This window comes from Malania oleifera, chromosome 6 (genome assembly GCF_029873635.1).
Source record: "Malania oleifera isolate guangnan ecotype guangnan chromosome 6, ASM2987363v1, whole genome shotgun sequence".
Lineage (NCBI taxonomy): Eukaryota > Viridiplantae > Streptophyta > Magnoliopsida > Santalales > Ximeniaceae > Malania > Malania oleifera.
In genome coordinates, this window is record NC_080422.1 from 9696881 (window position 1) to 9724399 (window position 27519).

Sequence of the window (27519 nt, forward strand, 5' to 3'; positions counted from 1 at the left end):
CAACATTTTTGCATAACACATATCTGTGCATATATCTCATCTTATATTTGTATATATATCAATTCAACATTTATGTATAAAATACCTCTGTGTATAACACATATCATTATTTTAGGATAAAACATATTTGTATTTCTTATATCACCGTTTCAGTCTAAAACATATCTGCTTCATTATCCTAGATCATTGTATTTATACAAAACAACACTGGGTTTCTCATATCTTCAAATCTAAATAAAACATTTCAATATGTATCATAATATCATTATTGCAGGGCAAATCACATATTTCAATTTTAATCACATTCCTAGTATAAATCTATTATTTCACATTTCTCATGCCACACAATTTTTATCTGATAATCATAATACAGTAATCACAGGGAATATATCCATATCATAGTTTTCAAAACTATACACTACATTTGCATTTCACATACTTTAATCAATCATTTAATTTCCCCAAAACTACTGTTATAATTTATTTCCCTTACCTGACTTACTGAGAAGTCTGCTAAAATTCCTAATTCCACGCCCGTGGCGTTGAGAGTTCAAAACCCTGAAATCATATTTTTCCAGTTTAATCAACTCAACCCTAGACTAATAATTATTTTAATATTTCCTAAGCTCACACACTCCCATTAGCTAATTAAAATTTAAAAATAATTAATGGATATTATTTCATTATCCTTACCCTAACCTTGGAATGGTGCCTAGAAAATCCAAATTAAAAATTTGCTACGACTAAAATGACGAGGATCGATGCTAAGACCCCGTGGTAGTGTCCGATTGTCGATTTGGCTAAATATTTGAGAATAATTAAGGAGAGAGAGAGAGAGAGAGAGAGAAATTACCTTATCCCAAGAGTGGTGCCTACGATGCTCTTATGACAAATCCACTTTGATTAAAATGTCAGTGGCGGAGAATGAAACCCGGGGTATTTTCAGTTCTCCGATCAACGCACATTTGGTCGAGGAAATCGAGGAGAGAGAGAGAAAGAGAGAGAGAGAGAAGGTGTGAGGAGAGAGAGACGTCTCTTTGTTTCTTAGAAACATAATGGTAACTAACTAATATATATTATTATATTATTTAATTAATATTATTTATTTATTTATTATTTATTATTATTTTTTTGAATCACTGCAAGGATTTTTTTCGCCCTCGAGAAGATGATGAAGAAATCATTGGTCCTGAAGTACCCTATCTTAGTGCAATTGGAGCACTCTTGTATCTTGCAAATAACACTAGACCAGATATAGCTTTTGCGGTAAATTTGCTGGTAAGGCTTAGTTCTACACCAACTCGGAGACATTGGAATGAAGTAAAATATGTTCTTCGTCATCTTCGTGACACATCTGATATGAGTTTGTTTTACCCAAAGGGAGTAAAGTCTGTGTTGAAAGGATATGCTGATACTAGATATCTTTCTAATCCTCATAAAACTCGATCACAAACAGATTATATTTTTACATATGGTGATACTGTTATCTCATGGCAATCCAAAAAGCAGGCGATCACTGCTACCTCTTCAAACCATTCAGAAATATTGGCAATTCACGAAGCAAGTTGTGAATGTGTATGGTTAAGAACTATAATCCAACACATTAAAGGGACAAGTGAATTATCACTAGAGAATGACAAGCCAACAATATTGTACGAGGACAATGCAGCATGTATTGCACAAATCAAAAGTGGGTACATAAAAGGTGATAGAACTAAACCTATTTCATCAAAATTCTTTTACACTCATGAACTTCTGAAGAAAGGAGATGTTGACATTTGCAAAATTTGTTCAAATGAAAACTCAACAAATCTATTCACAAAAGCATTACCAACTTCAATTTTCAAAAAACATGTACATAACATTGGAATGCGACAACTTAAAGACATTTCTTAATTGATTGTATTTTTTTAGGGAAGTATGAATACTGTACTCTTTTTCCTTCGTTAAGGTTTTGTCTCACAGGATTTTCCTTAGCAAAGGTTTTAGCGATGCATATTCATAATGTATAGTCATCCAAGGGGAAGTGTTGTAAAACATGTATATTATACATGTTGACGACTATCTTGAGAATATGTTCTATAATTTTTTATATGCCCACATTATGGTTCATTATGGAATTGACCTTTGGGATGCCAATATAATATTTACCTATATAAAGACATGTTTTACAACAAAAATAGATATAAAAAGATGATTAACAACATCTAGTTCCTGAAGAACTAGATTGTTGAATTTCTATATTTTCAAATTTCTTTACTTTAATTTTTCTAAAATTCCCTCTTTATTTCATTTACAACATGACTTAAATCTACTTTGTTATTCATTTTTTTTAAAATTATTTGGTTTGTTTGGTTGTGAAAAATATATTTTTATTTTTATTTTTAAATTTTTTAATAATTATAATAAGGCAATCTTGGTTTTTTAGTTTTGAAAGATTTATACAGAAAATTAAGGCCATGGGTAACAACATTCATTTTTCAATTCTACATTTTTAAATATTTACAAAAGTAACATTTTGTTTTTTTTTTTCTTTATAAATTTCAAAAACCAAAAAAATAAAGTTATATTTAATAATTATTTAAAAATAAAAATAAAAATAAAACAAATTTCCACAATTAAAAACCAACAAAATGATGTTTTTTTTAATCCTTTTGGCCCTTTTCCATAAAAATTTATAAAATTTAAAAATAAAATGATATTTTAACTTAAAAATGAATTTAATTTTCATGTGTAAACAAATATAAATATTTTTAATTTTTTTCCAATGCAATTAATAAAAATTTGAAATTATTACAATTTTACTTGTTGAACTTTAAAGGCATTATAAATTAAGTCTATAAAAAGCTAAACAACATTTTCATGCAAATTACAATGCCTTAAAATTTATATTGATCACTTTAGAAAAAATATTACTAGAAATAAAAAATTAAAATATTTAATAATAAAAGGTGCATTTAACTTAGATTATTTCTTGACAACTTTTTAGAATATTTTTTTTTTTTGTGAATTTATAATTGAAAACTATAATTTTTAGGGATCCAAAAAATGAAATCCCAATAGTTTACTAGCAAGAGAGAAACGTGGGTGCCCCCGAGCAATGGCTTAGGTGGCAAGGGCAGGCTTGGGATGGGCCACTTGCTAGTTTAAGTCCCAGGTTCGATTCTTGCCTCAGCGAGCAAATCCTGTATTTACTCCTACGCAATGAGAGGGGCCTTGTTGTGTGGGTGTGGAAATAGTCTGAGTATCCTGTGTCGCCACCAGAGTGTGTCAAAGTATGTTTGGTCAACGGGAGTATCAGCTGAAGTGTCAACTAGATGAGTCGAGGAAGCTAGGACACCCGACATAATAAAAAATAAAAAATAAAAAAGAAACGTGGGTCCCAAGTGAGACCTATATAGGGGTGGGGCCCACTCCACTACGCCTAGCTAATAAATCAGGTCTAAGTTTGTAATTAGTGTCTTGTATTTTTATTCACCTTCAATTATTCTATCGAAAAATAATTATTTTAAATTTTAATGTCTTACTATAAACTTGGTTAAAGATTGTTTACTTTTTGCGAGATTAAGCATAGAGTATGATTCTTCACATACATATTTATACAACATTTGTTTCTAATAAGTGATGAACTGTCTTATCGATCAATTTAAAAATTAATTATTTACATGTTGTAAGACACGTACTATAGTTAAAAATACAAATGAAATAAATTGAGAAAAACCTAAGGGGGGCGAAATATGTTATCTTCTTAAAAAAGATTCACTAGCTACATGATTAGAAACCTTAAAGTTACCTAAAAGTAAAGGAGACATAATCACTAGGGCATTAAGTAACAAAACGAAGAGATTATATCTCTTCGTAAAGGATTAGTGACGCCCAATTCAAGGGGGGCATTTAAGCTAGGGGAATAATAATTGTATAAAAGACACTTAAATGGGTTGATGGCTTAAGCAGGTACAATTATATAATTCATTTAATAAACGAATTTAAAAGGGTTACCCATTTATGATTTGTATAATTATATGGGTATACCTTAACTCTTCTATTTATGATGAGTATGGGTGACTTAATGGGTATGAGTTGCAATTACCATCACTAACAAAGCTAAAGTATGTGAAGAAAAGAGACACAAACTTTATTATTGTATCATCGGCATTCCTTGAAGGCCATCTTGGGTTGTCTCAAAGTTCGTTTTCTATTTTCTAGACAATTCAATTAGGGGTGAGCATAATTGGGGTTTAACCAAATTAATCGACCGAATTCGGTCTGCTCAATTCAGTTAATATCGAGGTTCGATTTGATTCAGTTACAGATTTGGATAATTTTGGGTATTCAATTTTCGGTTCAGATATAGGAAATTTTAATTTGGTTAACCGAAATATCCGAATTACTAATTAATTAAAGACTAAATATAAATTAGTAATATTAAATATAATTGATATATTATATATTATATAATTGTTCAATTTTCTTAATTTATTTATTAAATCAATGTCATTCTCCTAATTCAACTCTTACAATTAAAAAAAAGGGTAAACATTAATTTTATAATTATTTTTAAAATTTGCAATCATATTTTTTTTATAATTAATTTTAAATTATTTCAGTCAAATTCGGTTAACTGAATTATCCGAAAAGTTGATTCGGTCGGGTACGGTTAGGTTACAACACCTAATTCGGTCGGTTAGGTTACAAATTATTGTTAACCAAAAATTTTGGCTAACTCAATTAATTAATCAAATTTGGCTGGACTAACCATTTGCACACCCCTAAATTCAATGTCTGATCCAACGGATTTTAGAAGCAACAAAAATAAAATAACACAATAATTTATGGCAATGTGTTGACATCTATAGAGTCATTGCGAAATCTCTATTATATTGCAAATAAAAACTCTCTTAAGATTTCACATTTGACTACAAGTATAAATAAATAGTCCCGTGTGAAAACTTATGATATCCTCGTAAAACTACCTTGACCCATAATGGATTGCGTAACTTTTAAATATACATACCCTTTTTAATTGCCTAATTCCCAAACTCCATTGAAAGAAATAAATTACGTTTTATCGAACCTCAAGACTGGCTAGTATTGTATTTTAACATACAATGTTGATCGAACCTTAAATTTACATAATGAGTTAATTTGAACAAAACAAAATGGCTATTGAAAAGGCTGCCCTATTAAAAAAAAAATTTACTCTATCATCATCAGTTAACAATAGCCTATTTTTTTTTAAAAAAATTATTATCAATAAATAACAAAAAGATAAATGGGTCAGTGCTGCAATCCACAAATCATTAATAATTAATTAATTAATTAATGAAGAATCTAAACAATGAATAGTTAATGACTTAGGTACTTATTTAATTGCTTTCCCTGAGTATAATTAATTTCAGCATAGTCAAAAGTGAGAAACTAATCAGACAATTTCCTAATGTCTCATTGTCTCCTGCGGGTAAAGATCAGAGATGCTAGCTAGCTAGGGACCTTTACACTGTTCAAAATAAAATAATCATCATCATCATTATTTATTTATTTAAAAAGAAAGAACTGCCATTGTTAAAGCTGCTAGCTGAGGATATAATTGTAGATTAGGACAAGAGGGTACATGAGGGTCCAACAAGGTTAGGGTTAGTTAATTAGCCCCTGAAGAAATCAATTTGAAATTTTATGCTTTGATGCTTTAGCAAACTATATTTATCAAATTAGCGGGATATACCTGTCAAGGATATAAGGATATCAATTCCGTATTTCCCACAAATTAGACTACTTGCTTTTCAAACTTCGTGTTCTGTTGGTGTCATCCCGCATGTTATGCTGGTTGTTATTATAATTTGATATCCTTAACAATATCTATTAGGTATATTGCCCAATAATCTCGGCCCAATTTCAATAAGGTATTGTCCTTTTTAATTTACTAGTCTTACAGTTATAACATTCTTGTTCGTCTAATTTTTGAAGTTCTTGGTGGTTTTGATATTAAATTTTACGATTTTGATCTAATTAATAAAGTATTATCCACTTTGATCCACTGATCTTACGATCATATCTTATAAAAAGCACCTTACATAATTAGAGTTTAAACTATTCGTATAAGTTCAAAATTTCCTAATACGTATTTGATATGAAACTGTGACACTTAGCTTCCATTGGCTACATAAATTCTTTTTTTTTTTCTAATTCATTTTATTGGGAGCATTAAAACCTTCCTTACTATCTCATTCCAAATTATTTTAGATCTACCATGTCCCTTTTTATGTCTGAAATAATAACCCACTCATTCCTCCTCACAGGTGCTTTATTAGGCTTTCGTTTCAAATGTTCAAACCAGAAGTCACCCCTACATTATCTTGTCTTTAATCGGTGTTATGCCTAAATTATTGTGCATATGCTCATTTCTTAATTTATTTTTTAATGTTATAGCACACATCCACTTTAACATTCACATTTCAACAACTTTTACTTTCTGTAAAAAATATTTTTTAGTTATCTAACATTCTGAACCATTAAGTATTGTTGTCATACAACCATCTTATAAGACTTTCTTTTTAATTTTAAGGATATTCTACAATTATTGTTGGGTTTCCCTCCTAGGTGGAGGATGACCTACATGTATAAATGATTCTCTTGGAAGTTTTGGTTAATGCCCAAGTAGATTTATGTCCAAGTAGAAGTAAAGAGCCTTTGTGCTTTGGTATCCCAATTGTTGTCTTGAAAAGGAGTGATTCTTTATTAGTTGAGTGCAACTTTCTTTGGAAGATGGAGGGCCATTTTTTTGAAGTAAATAAACACTTTTTTTGTAAAGTTATTGCTGTAGAAAAAAGAGAGTTACGTGCATCCTTGAGACAGCTAAGAAAGAGTTGGGAAGAGAAGAAAATTGTTTGCTGAAAATTTAGGATTAAAGGTGCCTACATAGTCAGCTTAATCTTGACGATTGAATAGTGATTTTTCGTTCGATTGAGCTGAAATTTTGACATGTTTTTCATGAATCATCCTTCTTCATTCTGGTTGATCTGATTGTCATTTAGAGTTTTGTAACTTTGGTTTCGTGGCTTAGATAGCAGCCCCTTTTTTGGGTGAGACCTTTGCATTTCTCATTTAAGTTTGATTCCACCTTGATGGTGATGGCTCATATTATTTTTCTATGCCAAGAATTTGTGATTCTTGATGATTTTTGTTGATGTATGCCTCTAGTTTTAACTAGGGAAGACCTATTGTAACCTACTAATTTGAAATAGTGGAAGATTGGAAGTGGACTTCGGTCCCATGGTTTTCCCCTTCATACCAAAGGGTTTTCCAAGTAAATCTTGGTGTTCTATTTGTGATTGTGTGGCTGATTTGGTGTGTTTGGTTGTTATGTATTTCTCTTTTTGGATAATTAATTATTCTACTTAGTGTTGATTAGACTTAGGGAAGGTTTATTTTTGGACCATTGTATTTTGGACATCATCTCCATAATCCACCTCTTCCCCAACAATCACACAACACGCCTAATATATTTCTCTATTTTACCCAACTTGCTTTAATTCTATGTATTACATCTTCATTTTCCCCTTCCGCTTGCATAATAGATCCAAAATATTGAAATCTATTAGTGCTAATAATTTATAATTATTAAATTTAATCTTTTTTTTTTTTTTTGTAAAAGAGGGCGGCACCTCCTTTTATTTATTAATAAACCCTCATTTTTTGCGGAAAAATACCGTGGTTACAAGTTAAAATCAACTAACCAAATTAGGACAAACAAAATTAAACATAACTAACAAAGGAGATAAAAACATAAAAACAACCAAAAACAAAATGAAATACACCAAACGAAACTCTAGAGATGAACTAACGACGAATGGAAACCTTTAGATTTAATCTTCTCTCCACTACTCCTAATATTACTGAAATTACATTTCATACATTCTGTCTTATTCCTACTTATCCTAAAACCTTCAGACTCTGATGCAATTGTCCAAAGTTTTAACTTAAATTTGAGTTCGTTCCTATTTTCATCAATCAACACAATATCATCTACAAATAATATGTACTAAGGGATCTTATTTTGCATATTCTTAGTAAGTTCATCAATTATTCAAGTAAAAAGATAACGACTCAAAGTAAGACCTTAATGTACACATATAGTGATTGGAAAGTCTCTATATTCCTTTCTACAATTCTAACATTGGCAACTACTCTATCATGCACATCCTTAATGACCTCAATAAATCTACTACAAACTCCATTCTTTTCTAAAATCCTTAAAAAAAAACTTTCTTAGTACTCTACCATATGCTTTCTCTAAGTCAATAAAAATCATTTATAAGTCTTTTTCATTTTCCCTACTTTTTTTATTTATTTTCTTAAAAAATAAAGTCTCTATTGTTGATCTTTTAGACATAAAACCAAATTAATTCTTTGAAATCCTTGTTTCTAGTCTTATTCTTTGTTCAATTACCCTTTCTTATAATTTGTCGTATGACTCATAATCTCAATTCTATGATATTTATTACAATTTTAAATATCACTTTTGTTTTTGTATATAGGCATTAACGTTCTTTTCCTACATTCTTCTAATATCTTTTTTTTATTTTTATAATAATGTTGAAAAGATTAGTTAACCGAATATTTTCTTTATCCCCTAAACATTTTCAAACTTCAAACTTCAAACTTCAATTAGTATATTACTTAGTCCTACAAATTTCCCACTTTTCATCTTTTTTAATGTCATCTTAACTTTAAGAACTCTAATTTTGAAAGTAAATTAATATGATAATCAAAACTTATAAAATAAAATTATTGTTAATTAAGAATAATATTACATTATTTTTACTTAATAAAAAAATGTAAATATTAATTAAAAGTAACAGTTAAAAAAATTATTATTTAAAAATGATATATTTTTAATTTTAAGTATGTTAAAAAATAATTATATATTATTTACATATTAATTATTAATGAAATATAATTCAATTTTGAAACAAAAAGAACCATCTATTTAAATTTAATTAGTAACACTATTTTCAACATAAATTAATGTGATAATCATATGTTACAAATATATATTATAAATAATATTATTGTTAATTTTAAAATAATATTATATTATTTTAATTAATAAAAAATATTTAAAATTTAACTTGAAAATTATTATCAATTAAAATTTTAATTATAAAATATTAATATTTTATTTTAAATATATTTTAACTAATAATATATTATTTTCTACATATTATTAAAACTAATTAAATAATTTTTTAATTATAACCAAATACCACTTATTTTCCACACTTTTCCAGTTCATCACTTATTAAATTCAAAACTTTTTTTGAAAAACACTTATATAATTAATTCCAAATGATCCCTTAGCCATAGTGCAGAACTCAATACACAACTATTTTTGATCATAAAAAATTAATTCTGCGGACATATATATATATATATATATATATATATATATATATATATATATATATTTCATGCATACACACAATATATATAAAACAATTAGGTCCTCCAAAAGCTCCAAACCCAATAAGTTAGGCATCCTTGCAATGAACAATTTGCTCGTCAATCATTAACATCATTTACAATTAGTAGACGAAAAGGTATTTTTTATTATATTAAATTGGTTGAAAACAGTATTTTAACCAGTTAATTCCAACCCATATAGTTTGTGTCAAATAGCTTTTAGTGTAAAGGAATCAACCAAGGATATATACAATATATATATATATATATATATATATATATATATATTATTTGATAACCTTTTACATTTGATTTAATGACTGAAATGAAATAAAAATTAAATAAATAATATTAAAAAACAAAAGATAAAAATTTAATATCATTCAATTTCTACGCACCATATATATAAGATATTCTTTGAGTAGATTGATAATAACAAGTTTAAACATTCAAATGGGCAGAAAGGCAGCACAATCGCACATATATTGTACCACAGAACTTCTAAGTTTAACTTTTTAGGATAAGCAACAATTTCTTGTGCTGTGAGTAAAGAACAGGTTTATGGGGTAACCTTCTCATTGACTGCAGAAGCAACCCAGCAACCCATAGAATCTATGAGAGAATTATAAAGCTTGAATGATCCAAACTGGGGTTTCAAAGAAGAAATGCACACCTTTTCACTTCCAATGAACCTGTCCAGGAGGTGCCTCACTGTTGGCTCGCTTCCAGCATCTGCGGTCGGGTCTTTCAGATCAAGTTTACAAACTTCAAAATGAGTTGCAACGAATGCATCAGAGTTAATCTCCTTTATCCTGTGTATTGCGTTAGGGTCTTTCAGATCAAGTATGCAAACTTCAAAATGAGTCATCACGAAAGCATCAGGGTAAGTCTCCTTTATCCCGTGCATTGCGGTCGGGTCTTTCAGATCAAGTTTGCTCAACTTCAAAATGAGTTACCAGGAATGCATCAGAATTAATCTCCTTTATCCTGTGCATTGCGGTCGGGTCTTTCAAATCAAATTTGCAAACTTCAAAATGGGTTACCACGAATGCAGCAGAGTAAATTTCCTTTATCCTGTGCATGATTTTGTGATCGAAGAAGTCCTGCCCCACGCAAACGCCATCCTGATATGAGAAGTTGACAAGGTAAATAATTGCACCTAAACTTCAAATAGAAGCAAGACAGCATATCATAGGAAGAAAATCCTAGTATACGCGTACTGTATGCACCTAAAGTAAAATAAAAAGACGAGATACCTAGGTGGTGTGATGGGAATCAGTATCACATAATTCCCAAGGCAGGATTCAGGTTTCAATCTAACTGGAACTGGAATCAGATCTTTCCTCGGAATGGCCATTCACAAATCGCCATACTAGAGCAAAAACAAGCTCAAGGTACCTCTCTAGTTTCCAGTTTATAAGTAACATCCAGCGCCCGAACGAAAGACCGTTTTCATATTTAACTTTTGCTTGTTAACTTATATTGTTCGATTTAAAATAAATAAATAAATAAAATAATGCTGGTTGTGTGCCCATGGTTATTGGAAACTTGTTCAGGAATCAGAGGCCATTTTGTATTCTCAAAGATACTTGCTTAAAAAATGAATAATTTTATAATATTTGTCTTATTAGATCATAATAAAATATTTATAATTGTACAACCAAAAGCATGCAAAGCCCAACATCCTTCATTTAGGAGGATGATGATTATTAACTCAAGTGAAAAATGACACTAATGCAGCAATGCAAATTGTACGCAACTAATAGGCAAATGTTCTGCCATGACTATAACTTGTATTGATATGATTGATGCAACCTTGATGGTTTGATCATGCCCATAGATATTATCCATGATCTGCATGGATATACTACTTCCAGTGCCAATAACACTTCCATAGTTCTTTCCCTGCTTTAATGTATTTATAGGATTTTATCTAAAGTAAAGAATGTAAAAGTTCTGAGTATTAGCCATGTAAGGTTGACAGGTAGGGCATTTAGGAAAGAACAACGCACTACATGCGCCATAAATGAAAACTTAGACATCCACAAGGAAAATCATCAAAGAATTCGAAAAATATCCACGTGGATTATCATCACAAAAGTTGGGACCTGCAAGTCCTGGTTATCTATAAAAAAAACACTTGAGCACAATTGATGATTTCATCATGCAATTCAATCTCAATCTCCTTGAGATATGCATTAGAAGACATAATGTCAAAATGCAAGACACTACTACAGGACCGTGCAACAATTGAATACATTACATTGAAGTTCTTCGCTAATGGCAAGTAATCTAGGACACCAATGTGGAGATTTCAGCTTCAAAGTCTTTAAAGACTGATTTATCAAGCATTTCTATTTTTATGCAGAAATCACATAAAAATAAATCTTACAATAATGAGTAAACGATGAGACATGGAAATACCTTTCCAAATGCAGCTTGATCAAGTATTGTCCGTACTTTTTCTGACATGAAATCCACTTCTAGGAAAATAATGAACTCGCAACCTGCTTTTGGTCATTCAAAGATTCTATGAAGTTGCTAATATACCCTGGCTGAACTTTTGAATGCACGCAAAAAAGGACTACAGCACCAATTTTCTTCTCATTTAGTATGCTGACCAGTTCCATGTCCCATGGCTTATCAGGGAACAAGAACATGGAACTTAGGGATCCAACATTACCAGGAAGTTCATTATATGTTTGGATAATTATGTGAAAAAAACAGAGAAGAAATTATGGTGGTTTCTTTTAATGGTGAGAAAAGGAAAAAAGAAGAGTTATTTCCCTCTCACACTCTTGATTTACTTTGGGCTCATAACAGATGCCCAAAACAACCTACACATGCTTGTGTGCACAGCATTGCACCATGTCGCGCCAGGTGGGGTTCATGTGTGCTGCAGGTGTGAAACTTAAGGCCACCCTTTGCATCCAAAATATTCTTTTTTGAAATTCAAATCCATTTCCTTCTGTAATCTGATTGACCTTGCTTTCTTTCCAAGCTGATTTATTTCGAAGATTCTAACACTAATGCAAGAATATTCCTCTTCTTCTAATATAACTTCCCACTTCTATTTAAGCATTCTTGGTTTTGCCCTAATGAGTACATCAATACTCCTTTCGTACATTTGTTTTACTGCCACCACTACTGTTTTAGGTGGCTTTTCAGTGGTCCTCTTCCCTCTGCTTAGCTAGTGTAAGTTGACTGGAGTTGTTGTGTCCCCTAGAGACCTACTGCCTATGTTCAGTTTGCACATTGATTTTTAGGGCAGTGGATTCTTCAACCATGCCACGGTTTCATCATTCACTGTTCAAATCCGATTTTGTTCCTTTATTTCAAACAATATAAAAACCAATCATTATCTTTAAGCATGTATGTCTAGGCTGACATATCCAAATCAGAATTGATAGGTAGTAGGAACTAAAAGAGAGGGGCAGAACCAATGTTGTTCTACCCTGAACAAATTGACAGGTAAACCAACTCTATCTGCTTACAACACTTATAGAGAGAGAATTAGTTGTTAGAACGTAGGAAGACATACTTTCCTGAACTAAATAAGTGAAAAAAATAAAGAAAATAAACTAAAATTGTGTGTGTGTGCGTGCGTGCGTGCGTGTGTGTGTGTGTAAAATATACACACACGTACACACATTATTTATTTATTTATTTATTTATTGTAAATGAGGCAACCCTGATCTGAAGGCAATAGGATTTTTGACAAAGACAACATGCAGGGCATGCTGTCACACTATATAAGGAACACCATGCTTGACTCATACTGTAAATTTAAATATGTTGGAGAAATTTGTGAAGCCCAAGAAAAGAAATAGCGCACAGATGATGCTGATTCAAAAAAATATGTTGTTACAAATAGATGGTTTTAAATGGTTGATGATAAACCAATTGTTGCCCAAGTGCATGCATATGAAAATTAAATGGTTGATGATAAACCAATGTTGACCAAGTGCATGAATATGAAAATTAAATGGTTGATGATAAATCAATGTTGACCAAGTGCATGAATATGAAAACTTGTCCCAGGAGTCACACATGAGGGTATCAATATGTGTGAATGCTTGCAGCCCGAGGTCCTTAATAAAAAATTAGCAGTCTCAGAAATGATACACAAATTAACTCAAAACACAAATTAAATAATGTGTTGCATATGCCCAATTCACATAGGAGCCTTCTTATAGGACAGGGGAGGTGAATACAACTTTGCAACACTCATACAAAAAAAGATATATTGTGTATAACATTGCATAATACATGAATCTGTCACATCCTAATAACGATATACATTTAAACAGAAGGGAACTGCTGAAAGAAGAAATAGAACAGTAGAAGGCAAGAGTAAATGATCTCCCAGGAGAAGCCGTCTTTTCTGCCTGCTATGTATTGAATAGATTCCCTACAAGAAACTTGACAAAACTCCATCATCTATGAAAGGGAAACATACCTAACCTAAAACACCTGAAACTGTGGGGATGCCTAACCAGATAAGGTTTATCAGACTTTAAAAGGAATAAGATTAGACACAAAACAGTCAATTCCATTATTATTGGTTATGCTAGCAATAGCGCTACCTATAGATTCTTGCTTGCAAATGAAAGTAACTTTTGTGACTCAGAGAGCATTATTGAATCTAGAGATTCTAAATTCCTTGAACATATACATCCTTTAAAAACTTCTCATATACAAAACTCATCTCCATCTTTAGACCAATCCAACACTACTCACACCAATGCTAGTAGGGAGATCTAAAACCTAGGAGACACCTAGGTGAAACTAGCTTGGACTTGACTTTGTTGTAGCTTTTATAATTGAAATAGCTTAATTGATGATGTGTATATAAGATGGATAAGATCCAAAAAAAAGCCAAGAAGTTATAAGATCAGTTGGTACTAATTTTTCAAAAGAAACTGTGAATAGTGAACTCGAATCAATTTTGTCCAATCATGTTAACCAGATTGTAGACTTAGCAAAAGGTTGCAAACCCATAGGGCGTAAATGGTTGTTTTAAGAAGAAATTAAGACAGATGGGGCCATAAGTTAGCTAGAGGCAAGATTGGTAGCTAAGGGGCTCAAACAAAAGAACAGCATCGATTACATTGACACATATTCACCAGTAATGAAAATTGCCAACGTTAAGAGTGCTAATTGCACTTGCATCTCTCCACACAATATTGTTGTGCGTCAAATGAATGTCAAAATTGCATTTCCAAAATGAGACCTAAGAGAAGAAATTTACAAGGAACAACTACAGGGGTTTAAAGTACCTAGGCAAGAACATAGTGTGTGTAAACTAATAAATCGTTATTCGGTTTAAAACAAGCCCAATATAGTGGCACAAAACAAATTGACAGCATGTTATTCTCAAATGGTTTCTATGTAAATGATGCAGATGCATATATGTGCTCTAATTTTATGCAAGTCATTGTGTTATTATTTGCTTTTACATAGATGACATGCATATGTGTTTTTTGTTTTCTTTTTTTTCGGGCACAACCCACAACGTCATGACAACCACCAAACACTTCTTGTGTTCCTACGTTGATATAAAAGGTATAGCTAAAGCAGATGTTATCATAGGTGTACAAATTAAACAGACCTGTGTGCCAATCATTAAATCAGCCCCACTAAGTGTAAAAAGTATTCAAAGGTTAAACCACTATGATGTAGACTTTTTGAGGACACCTTATGATCCCAGCGTGCACCTAAAGGAAAAAATAAATGAACTACTGTGGAAAAAATCACTGGTAGACAATAGTGTGATGGTTTTCACAAATCACACTGCCACGTTTGGGAGCACGGATTTCAAGCCTTGGATTTGGATAAAATTCAATATAATTTTATATTACATTTGGTTCAAATCCACAAAATCCAAATCCAAGGCCTCTACCAAACACAAGGACATTGCTTATGCAGTTAATAGGCTGAGTAGATACAGACACAGCCTCAACACTGAACGTTAGAGCTTCGTGTGTGACTTGATTACTTTGATACCTTGAGTGAGCACAAACTGGGGCTCGCACTTTGATAAATTTCCTGCTTGATAAATTTCTAGCTTTATTAGGACATTGTGATACTAACTGATAATAGGATATGATGAAATAAAAGCAACTAGCCCCTTTGCATTCACTTCAATTACCTGGAGGACCCATTTCTTTGAAATCCTCCAAGCAGGCTTGTATTGCACAAACAACAGTGAAATTTGAACTAGTTGCTCTTGAATTGGGAGGTCACGCAGAAGACTGCTAAGAAATCTGCTAGCAGACATACCACTGTGGGGGAAGTCTATCTATATCTCAACATTGTCACTCTAAGTGCGAGTCCTAGGCAACCATGGTCACAGAGTATGCAACAAGTGAAGATGTATGCACATGAAGCACACCATTGTAGCACTAGTAGATTTTAATATCTTGTATTTACTATGCAAGAGGAAAGGGAAATTGAAGAGAATGTAATACATAGAGTTAAGGTAGGTTGGGTAAAATGGAATGCGTTAGGCGTGTTTTGTGATCGTAGAATACATTTAAAATTAAAAGAAAAATTATACAAGACGATTATAAAGTCAGACTTGCTCTATGAATTAAAATGTTGGGCAACTAAGAAACAACATATTCAAAAAGTAAAAAAATTTTAAATGCGAATATTAAGGTGGGTGAATGGTATAACATTAAAAGATAAATTAAGGAATGGACATATGTGCAATAAGCTAGGCATACTACCGGTCAAAGACAAGAGAAGGAAGGGGCAACTTAGGTGGTTTGGGCTTTGAAATGCAAACCTAGAAGTGCACATGTGAGGTTGAGTAAGTTAGTAATCGTTTTTAGTATTAAAAAGGATAGGGGTGGACGTCAAAATAACCTGAAATGAGGTAGTGCAAAAGGATTTAATAACTTTTAAGTTAGAGGAGGAAGATGCTCTTGATCGGGTGAATTGACAAAAACAAATTCTTGTAGCCGACCCTATATAGTAAGACTTAAGGCTTGATGTTGTTTTTGTTGTTTAGGGGGATTGTTGTTGGTTGTTTCAAAATTTTCGTACCTGATTTTTTTAAAAATTGTTTTTTTGCATTGTTCATCATCCCTTATTGAAATACAAAAGTACTGCATAGAAAACTAAGAGACTCTTGAAGCAATTTATATATGTTTTTGACCACATTGTGCAAAGCTACACCTTGAGAGGTAACCTATCTCTATTCCATACCCCTTCTCACCCTTCAGCCCTCACAAGTTAAAACCTAAGGTCTCCAATATGAAAGACCCAAACACTTTGTATATGTTTGCCTCGAGGTATAATTTCCCTCAATTTTTCTTACTTTCTAACTATAAATTTGCAATCTAGTTATTTGGAAGAACAAACTTGGATTTCTTTACTTTCACCACCAGAATACCCAATTCAAATATACTTTTAGATAGGAACACAACATTGGAATCATCAACATCCTTGAGCAAAGACAAATTATGTTAGGGATCTAGGAACAATAATCACACACAAACAAAACAAGCACACAAAATTAAAACACCAGATTTACGTGGTTCAGTCTAATCTGACCAACGCCCACGGAGCACACCAAATATACTATAATCTTGGAGAAAAAGAAGAGGAGGAGACGCACACACTCAACTCAACTCTCTTCTCACTTTCAACATAATACTCACACACTCCTCGCTCACTCACTTCACTTGCTTTTATATTCACACACAAATGCTCATTATATAGACACAAAGGATGATAGTAAAGGAAGGGATTAATTGTGATTCAATGGGATGAATTTGGCACGCGGTATTATCATTCTAGCGCATGAAAGTTGACTCCTCCACGACTCTCATTCTCATCTGCAGCTCATCATCATCAAGACCATTAAATTTTCCTTTTCCATTTAATCTTCGTTTCCATTTCAGCTTAACAATCTCCCACTTGAAGACGAAGACACCATCTCAACTAGTATATAGATAAATAATGTGCTCAAATCTGTCTTCAAGTATGAAGACCAAATGAAGTTGAGCATAACTTTAGCTTTTCTGTAGTCACCACCTTTATCAACATATCTGCCAGATTCCTGCTACCTTGGATATTTTTTAGTGTCAACACTCCATCCTCTAAAAGAGATCTGATGAAATGATAACGTAATCCAATATGTTTAGTTTTGGAATGAAATGTAGAGTTTTTTGTCAAATGTATCGTACTCTGACTGTCACTGTGCAAAACATTTCTCTCCTATTTAATTTCGAACTCTGTCAACAAACCTTGAAACCAAATCATCTCTTTACTGGCTTCTGTCACTGCTACATACTCAGCTTCGGTAGTGGATAGGACAACAATATTTTGTATCTGTGACATCCCACTAACAGTTATTGTGCCAACAGTGAACACATATTCGTTGGTGCTTCTGCGATGATCAATTTCACCAACAAAATGGGCATCAACATATCCTTGAATTTTCAAGTCTCCTTTGCCGAAATATAGACAATCATCAGTAGTGCCACGTAGATATCTCACGATCCACTTCACTGCTTCCCAATGAGTCTTTCCTGGATTTGACATAAACTTGCTAACAGCTCCCACTGTTTGACCAATGTCTGGTCTGGTACCAACCATGATGTACATGAGACTTCCAATGGCTAAGGCGTAAGGTACCTTAGCCATGAAGTTCTTCTCTTCATCTATTTGGGGAGCCTGATCCTTGGAGAGACGAAAGTGACCGGCCAATGGCGTATTTACTGCTTTGGCGCTACTCACGTTGAATCTCTGTAAAACACGACTAATATACTCCGACTGAGATAGCCACAACGTTCCCTGTTGCTTATCTCTAGAGATCTGCATCCCAAGTATCTATTTGGCTGAACCCAAGTCCTTCATGTCAAACTCCTCCAATATTTGCTTCTTCAATTTCCTGATCTCTCCTATATCTGGTCCTGCAATTAACATGTCATCGACATATAGCAATAGTATAATATAGCTAGACTAATACCTCTTGAAGTAACAACAGTGGTCAGCATTATACTTATGAAAATCTTTCCTGCGCATAAAGCTGTCAAATTTTTTATACCATTGCCTAGGAGCTTGTTTGAGACCGTACAAGCCCTTCTTCAATCTACACACAAGATCTACTTTACCTTTTATTGAGAATCCTTCTAGTTGTTGCATGTAAATCTTCTCATCAAGATCACCGCGAAGAAATGTCGTCTTCACATCCAACTGCTCAAGATGTAGGCCCTCCAAGGCAACAATGCTCAAGACTGATCTAATGGTTGTTAACTTCACAACTGGTGTAAAGATGTCAGTGTAGTCAATTCCTTCCTTCTGCTCGAAACCTTTGACTACCAATTGAAATTTGTACCTCCTAGATCCGCCATGCTCTTCTTTAATCCTATACACCCATTTGTTGTGAAGAGTCTTCTTACCTTTGGACAACTCAGCTAGTTCCCGCGTTTTGTTGGAGTTGAGGGACTTCATCTCGTCCTTCATTGCAAGCTCCAACTTGCTCGAATCTCCCGCCTGACATGCTTCATCATAGCATTCGGATTCTCCATCTGTAAGAAGTAAATAATTCATATACCGCTTATTTGGTACATGCTGTCAAGAAGGTCTCCTAATCTTCGAAGTTGGAGCAAGAGGCAATGGTGCAACAATTTGCTCCACAGGTTCCTCCGCTTGAGGGATCTCGGCATTTTGCTGTTGTGTCTCCTTTGTTTGAGGATTCTCGGTGTGTTGTGTCCTAACACCTAGAGGACATCATCCAAGTCTACATAGGTTGTTTCATTCTGAACTGGTTCTGCGGAATCTGTTGGTTCTATTGTGCGTCTACCTTTGTACACCACCTTTTTATTAAAGATCACATCTCTACTTCTGATTGCCTTCTTATTTTCATCGTCCCAAATGTGATACCCGTACTCATCTTCACCTTAACCTACGAAGATGCATTTCCGAGACTTTAGAACAAGTTTGTTTCTGACATGATCATTAACATGCACATATGCTATACAACCAAAAACTTTCAAATGTGAAAGTCTCACCTCTTTTCTGCTCCATACCTCTTCTGGTAGACTGTGGTCCAACGGTACTAATGGACTCTTGTTAATCAAGTATGCTGCTGTGTTGACTGCTTCTGCCCAGAATTGTTTTGGTAAGTCTGATTGCATACGCATACTTCTGGCTTTTAATGTCACGCCCCAAACCCCGAAAGTGGGCCCCAGGGTGTGATCTGAGAACCTTACCTGAATCTGTATCATACAAACATCCATGATACCAATAAATATAAGGGTCCAACCCGATAGGGTTTGCGAATACCCTACTCACAACCACTATTCACATGAATAACGTAGCGGAACATATTTCAACCTATTACATTCATTCATACCAGAGTACTAAGTATGTCATAATACAAAACATCAACCCAAGGTATCCAACATAATCCAAAATGACATCCCGGCTACAGTTCAGTACTCACAACAATACTTAAAAAAACTAACAAAATACTACGCTCCAGAACCCTCTAGAACGCTGGGTCCAGCTACCTGAAGGACTTGAAACAGGTTTGTATGATTGGGATGAGACACTTCTCAGTAAGGGAGAATCAAGTTATATCAGTGTGTGGGAACATGAGTGTTATTCTAATAAGAAACAAAGCATTTCGCATTTCCAATATTTTCATAAACAATTCCAGCATATTTCACAATCATCGGTATAATTCGACAAACCGGCATGTCATTATAGACCCACGGTATTGAACTGGCATTCCACAACCCTTGATATTATCCGGCAAATCGGCATGTCATTATTGACCCCACGGTATTCAACCGGCACAAATCTAGTGTTTTCACTCTTCGGTATAAACCGGCAATTTACGACCATCAGTATTAACTTGGCATGTCTTATGACCCCACGATATTAATCCGGAATGTCTCAACCCCTCGGAATCAAACCAGCATGTCATTATTGACCCCACGGTAATGAAACCGGCATGTTAGTAACCACCATTCCTAAAAATAGTTTGGAACTCCATTTCCTATATTCCATTTCAAACACATAACAACTCAATCATCACAAAATATCCTCTCCTGCCACACTTATTTGGATAATTAAACAATCATATGATAATTGATCTGAAAATACAGTTTAACATAGAATAAAGGTACGGTCATCTCTATACTTTAGTTTTATTCAAATAAACGATTTTTCAAAAGAAACGGAGCAATACCCGAAACCCTAATTTTCTCGAAAATCGTACACCCGAAAAACCGGCAATCTTACCTAGTGAAATTTTCCAAACAAGTAACCAAAACATCCGTATGAACATAACCTACAGTTCTACCGGATCAGATTTTAAAAACAACTGATATAAACAAATCCCCTTACCTGTTCCCGAATACCGAAACACGACTCCAAATGGCTCAAAACAATCACACGGATTCCCAAATCCTAAAACCGAAAGACCATACGTCAACATCACCCTATTTAGTACAGATCTACAAGTCACTAGGCCTATTTCGACCCTTACCTCAACTTCGGGGTAAAAACCCAGAAATCCTCAAATCGAGATTCTACTCCATAGGACTTGTAGAGATTCACCCGCTGATCCACGTAGTAACCTCGGATCGTTAATTCGGGCAACAAGCCGTCTGAGATCTTAGAGAGAGAGAGTGAGTGAATTCACGGTTTAGAGAGAGAGAGAGAGAGAGTTATATAATAAACATAACTTAGCCCTTAAATATTCTAAAAATATCTCCACCAAGATATTTATATATAAATATCTAAAAATATCTCCTCCAAGATTTTTTTTATTATTTTTTGTTCGGGTTACTACACTTACAGTCAATGATCAGTTCATCTGCTCGGCTACGCTGTTGTGCTGAGGCGTACCTAACACAACTCTTTCCATCCTGATATCATGCTCATAGCAGAATTTCTTGAACCCGATGTCTTCATACTCACCACCGTTATCGATTCTCAGCTTCTTAATTTTCAAACCTGTTTCATTTTCAACCATTACTTTCCAAATCTTGAAAGCATCGAAGACATCAGATTTGTATTTTAGAAAGTAAACACATACCTTCTAAGAATGATCGTCAATAAATGTCACAAAGAAATTCCTTCCACCTATGGATGAGACGGTCGTCGGTCCCCATACATCTAAGTGGACTAGTTCAAGTCTCTCCTTCTTTGGAGTATTGGTGAATGTCAGGAAATTGACCCTGTATTGTTTCCTGAGTATACAATCCTCATACATGTCAATTTCTACTGGCCGTAGATCACTCAACTTTCCCTTTGAGTGCATCACCCTGAGTCCCTTCTCACTCATGTGACCGAGTCGTTGATGCCATATGTTGCTATCGTCATTTCCTGTAACAACTGAAATAGACATACAAGCATTAAAAGTCACATAAAGTGTTCCACTTTTCTTACCTCGTGTAATCGACAGTACACCCTTTCAAATCTTTCATTAATTACCAACGAATGTTGCGGTATATCCCTCATCTGCCAGTTGTCCAACTGAGATCAAGTTCTTTCTCAGGTTTGGAATATCCTTCAACTTCCATACGGACCTATTCATCTTGATCTTCACAATTCCCTTGCTGATTATGTCGCATGGTTGATTATTGCCAAGGTATACATTACCGAAGTCACCTAGTGTATACTCCTCTAGGCAATATTTACTGCAAGCAGCATGAAATAAGACTCCAGAATCTAAGACCCACGACTCCTTCTTGCTCTCCAAAGAGCATATCAACATATCACCTTCTTCTGATGCGACATTTGCTTCTATCTTCGCCTCATATTCGTTTCTTGGACCTTTACACTAGTTTCTATAATGATCGATCTTTCCACAATTCCAGCACTCAATGTTCTTTGTGCCTTGGGAATCTCTGGGATTTCTGGATTTAGACCGCCAGGTGATGTAAGACGTTTCTAGGAACCCTAGTCCTACCAAAGACCCTCTCACAAATGTGCACACATCAAATACACTTTAAGATGAGAATTTAATTAACCACAATGAACAATATAAACTATATGCGAAAACTACAAGTTGTGGAAAATTCAAAAAGCTATAAGATTCACGTAGACTTGTCCTTAAGGACCTAATCAAGTATGATAAAATAATCACTTGAAAGATGGTAGATTCAAGCCTTAAAATTAAGTCTAAACATGCAAATTATATATTCTTAGAATAAGACACAATCAAGCATTCAAGTGTTGAAAATCCCCTTGGCTTTGAAGAGTTTGTCTGCGGTGTTTGCTCAAAGACAATGCAATGATTTTTTTTGAAAAAGCTACTGGAAGATGAATATTATATTGACTATCTAGGGTGTATTTTGAAAGTGGTTGAAATGAGTTTACTGAAATTATTCGGAATGATGAACACAACACGCTCGAACCTTGCTCAATATTCGCCACTACTTGGGGTTGTGATTAATCCGCTTGATTGTTGAGGCAATAATCTCACACAACAGCTACTAGAATGGTAAGATGGAGAATGGAGAATGATGATTTCGTGGCCTCACCACTCAATCTCCAAAGGAGAAGGGATGTGGCCTCTCACCACTCACTCACAAATAGGGAACAAGCTTAACACTCAAGCACAAGGCAATAACTCTTGATTCAATTCAAAATACCATGTCCCTAATAACTTACATGTCCAGCTATATATAGAGATGTTGGAACAACCCTCCAACCATAGGTAAATAAAATATAACAAAGCTTTGAATGGAAAATGATAAAGTGAAACCAAAAAATCAAAAATGTAGAAATTTCAAAACAAATAGTCTCATTCTTCGGCCTTCCAGATGTGCAATACTTTGAATTAACTCACCTACCATATACCAAATTAAAGATATGGAAGTTTTCTTTGCAACGCGCTTTGAACCACTCCATTTGGACTTTTGTAGAGAAAGTTATGGCATATTTGGTGAAAGTGTACAGTTGTTCATGTGATGCAGAATTTCTGGACAAATGACTACAGTTATTGGGCTGCCAACTCATGCACACTTTGAACTTCATGTGTTTCCCTATACCCAAAGAAAGGTATAGGAATATTCTTTCCACCCCAATTGAAATCGGGTTATTTGGACCTTGGTAGATGAAGTTATGCATTTTTTTTGTAAAGGTGCGGAGTTGCCTTCATCCCAGCAAATGTATCCACGCGACACCATCTCAGCGAATGTTACGTGTGGGGTTTGTTGATCCCCATCACCTGGTCCTAGATCTGCTGCAATTGTTTGATCGTCCATGCCCGCTTCCTTTCCAAAAATTTCTCCCTCGACTTTCCACGTTTAAGGCTGAACTTGAAGTGGAAGCACTATTTAACTGCATCCTGATATCTTCCGTCAAAATCATGCTATGTCTTCATCAAAGTTCAGTTTTGATTTTCTTGTGGAGCTACTGATCGCGGTAACAATACCTTTCCAATTCTTAGGCAACTGACTAAGAATCAGTAAGGCACGTATCTTACTGTCAAACTTGATTTCAACTGGGACGAGTTGATCCGACAACTCCTTGAAATTGTTAAGATGTCTACTAAAATTTTCATCTGCGGATATGTTCATGGTAAATAACTTCTTCATTAAGTGTACCTTATTAGCGGCTGATGGCTACTCATACATCTTGGAGAGCGCATCCATAAGAGACTTGGTGGTTGTCATGTGCTTGATATTGAAGGCAACAAACTTTGCCAGCATCATCCTGATAGCTCCGAGAGCTTTTCAATCAAACAACTCCCACTTGTCCTCCGTCATGGAATCTGACTTTCTCTTCAATGGTAAGTGCAACTCCTTATCAAATAAGTAGTCATCGATCTGCATCTTCTAGAAACAGAAGTTGGTGCCTTTAAGCATCTCGATCCTTGAGCTCTTTTAGTTTGACATTTCGATTCGTCAATCTAGAGATGGAATCAGCTCAAATGGACAACACAGTTGGATTCAGAAAGGCCGAAAACTTTAGACATGGTTCAAGTCGTTCAAAAAACAGACCTGAAATGACTTCGAAAACCTAGTCAAACTTTCTAGTCAAAATCAGTCAACTTTCCATTAAACTTAATGGAATATACTCCCACTTAACGGAATATTCATGACGTCGTTACTGACGTCATTACCTGACTACTAACGTGGCGCTAACGTGGCAGGTGAGCCTAGTTTCTAACGTGGCAGCTGCCACGTGTCTGCTAACATGGCACGATAACATCACAGACGTGGCAATGGGGCCCAGTTATGATTGTACTAAATTACACAAGGTAAACTTCCAGAGAAGTGGGGGGGTTACAATGGACAACTTAAGTCTCACTTTCCTAGACAGAATTTTCCTTATACACGTAATTAACACAATATAGCTCCTGGGACCTCCGTTCAAGCTCTAGTTTGCACCATTGGCTTTGTCTCGACGAGAGAAACACAATGGTGGCCTCAAATCTCAATTCTGAGATATTGGGCAGTAGCTCCGATCTGGTGATTTTGCTCCGATCAAGCGATTTTGCTATGATCTGTCGACTTTACTCCGATCTGACTCTAATACCAATTATTAGGGATTTAGGAACAATAATCACACACACAAGCAAAACAAACACACAAAATAAGAACACCAGATTTACGTGGTTCGGTCAAATTTGACTTACGGCCACGAAGCACACCGAATATACTATAATCTGGGAAAAAAAACAAGAGGGGACACACACACTCAACTCAACTCTCTTCTCACCTTCAACATAATACTCACACACTCCTCGCTCACTCACTTCACTTGCTTTTATATTCACACACAAATGCTCATTATATAGATACAAAGGATGATAGTAAAGGAAGGGATTAATTGTAATTTAATAGGATGAATTTGGCACGCAGTATTATCATTCCAGCGCATGAAAGCTGATTCCTCCGCAACCCTCATTCTCATCTGCAGCTCATCATCATCAAGACCATTAAATTTTTTGTTTCCATTTAATCTTTGTTTCCATTTCAGCTTAACAAATTACGGGTATGTTTAGTATTGTTGTTATTTTCTATTTCTATTTCTGCATAGTGAAAAAATAAATTATAAAAATGCACTTGTTTATGTTGACCGTTTTCTGTTTCTGCTGCCGGTTTTTAGTTGTTTGCCAAAAAACTCAAAATCAGATTTTATAGTTTTCAATTGTTTTGAAAACCTATTACCAAAAATTTTAACATCCAAAAATAATTTTTTCCAATTAAATTATTCATTTTATACACTTTTAGATTAAAATAAAAATTAAATGATTGTATGAATTTAAATATAATTAAAATAAAAATATACATAAATTTCAAAAAAAATAATAAAAAATTCCATTACAAAATACTTCTTACTTTTTTCAATTGTCAAGTCCAATAAGATTTTTATTATAAAGTAAATTTTGAAAGTAAAACAATTAAGTAAAATAATTATAATAAATGCTATTTTTTGTAATAATTTTTTAATATATATTATTTATAATTTTATTACTTAATTATATTTTTACAATATTATTTGATCTAAAGATAAAAATGATAATTTTTTAATTATGTTTTTAATTTATATTAATTTTATAAATAATAACCATTTCTAATCTTTAATTTTTATTTTTATTTTTTATTTCTTGACAGCAATACCAAAAAAAAAAAACCTAATATTTCTTCTTTGTACCAACAAGCTAAGCATTGGAAAAGAAGAAACCCCACAACCCAAAAAAGAAATTTGAGATACAGTTAGAACATGCTGTGACCAACCTGAGCTTCCTTCATTGCATAATTTATAGCGAACATCAGAGAACGAAAAAGGCTTCGGCTCGGCAGTGGCATCTTTCTCTGCAACCAAAGCTGTAGTCCTCTTCTGCATACTGACTAAAACATTATGCCAAGTGTTCACTCTGGAATGAGCCCTGCCCCCGCCGCCCAATCCCAAATTCAACTCCGCCAAATCCTCCGTCCTCAACGCCAACACCTCCTCCGGCTCCGCCCTGTCGAGCGCCCACACCAAACACGAACAAAACCCCTTCGTAATCTCCGAATCGCTGTCGGCCCCAAACCTCATCCTCCCCAAATCGTCCAAGCGTGCATCCACCCACACCTGCGCCGTGCACCCGGTGACCCTGTTCGCCTCCACGCGCGCCGACGCCTCCAGCGGCGGCAGAATCGCCGCGTAGTGCAGCAGCCGCTTCACGCGGTCAATCGGCTCCGAAAGGGACCTGAACTCCGACGCCAAAGATCGAAGCTTTCGGTTTGACGGCCCCGCCGGCGACGGCGAATCGGGGTTGAGAACAGACCCGAGAACGCATTTCGAAGATTTGAACATAACAGATTTCTTCTCGGATTCGTTGTTGCGTTTGAACAGAGTGTAAGCGAACTTAGGAGTTTTGTATTTGGACAATGTTTTGATGAAACGAGGAGTACAAGGGAAAGGGAAAGGAAAAGGGGACGGGAACAGAGTTGCAGAGAGCATGTTTGTTTGGATAGGAAGAAAAATAGAACAGGGTCGGAAGGAAAGAGCGAGGAAATATGAATTGTAGGGAGTCGGGGGGAGAGACGGATTTGGATTTGGATGCTGGAGCTGGGAAGAGATTCCTAAACTGCGCACCCTCTGGTTTGTGTCTGTGTCTGAAAGGCTGAAAGATCGCTGCTCGCATGGCGTTTTATAATGCCGCACGAAGTCTCGCGCCAAAAACAAAATAAGAATAATAATAATAATAATAATAAATTATTATTATTATTATTAAGAGAAAATCCATAAAAAGAAAGAAATCTCCACTAAAATTTGAAAAATTTCATGGAAAGGTTTCAAAAATATCACGGATATTTCTAAAATTTATATAAAGTAATAGACTTTTCCTAAAAAAATATTATTTTTTTTATAAAATATAAGGAGAGATTATTTTTTTTGTTAAATCTCAAGAGACGTTTGTGTCTTTTGTATTATTATTATTAATAAATTGAAATATTCAAAAAAATTGAAAATGTTTTAAGTTATAATTTTATATATTTATTTTTTAAGAAAATCAAGGTTAGTTAATTATTTGCCTCCTCCTTTATCTATATCCATGAGAAGATGATAAGTTTTTGTTTATTTTTTATA

At 34.1% G+C, this 27519-nt stretch overlaps 1 protein-coding gene across 1 annotated transcript; it reads right to left on the minus strand.

Annotated features, from left to right (window-relative positions):
* Positions 1–9827: 9827 nt before the first annotated feature.
* LOC131157416 (quinolinate synthase, chloroplastic-like) lies at positions 9828–27077 on the minus strand. Its single transcript, XM_058111551.1, has 4 exons — positions 26178–27077; positions 11884–11966; positions 10503–10583; positions 9828–10399 (listed from the first exon to the last, which is right to left on the minus strand). Exons 1-4 carry the CDS (start codon positions 26887–26889, stop codon positions 10019–10021), a joined length of 1257 nt encoding a protein of 418 aa, XP_057967534.1. The 5' UTR covers positions 26890–27077; the 3' UTR covers positions 9828–10018.
* Positions 27078–27519: the final 442 nt, after the last annotated feature.

What these genes read in the sequence shown, in the direction of transcription:
- LOC131157416 (XM_058111551.1), bottom strand. Translation starts at nt 26,889, where the DNA reads ATGCTCTCTGCAACTCTGTTCCCGTCCCCTTTTCCTTTCCCTTTCCCT. An exon ending in ATGCAATGAAGGAAGCTCAG is followed by an intron (nt 11,967 to 26,177) that starts GTTGGTCACAGC and finishes GACCAAAAGCAG; the next exon opens with GTTGCGAGTTCATTATTTTC. An exon ending in TTTACTCTGCTGCATTCGTG is followed by an intron (nt 10,400 to 10,502) that starts GTAACCCATTTT and finishes CTCATTTTGAAG; the next exon opens with TTGAGCAAACTTGATCTGAA.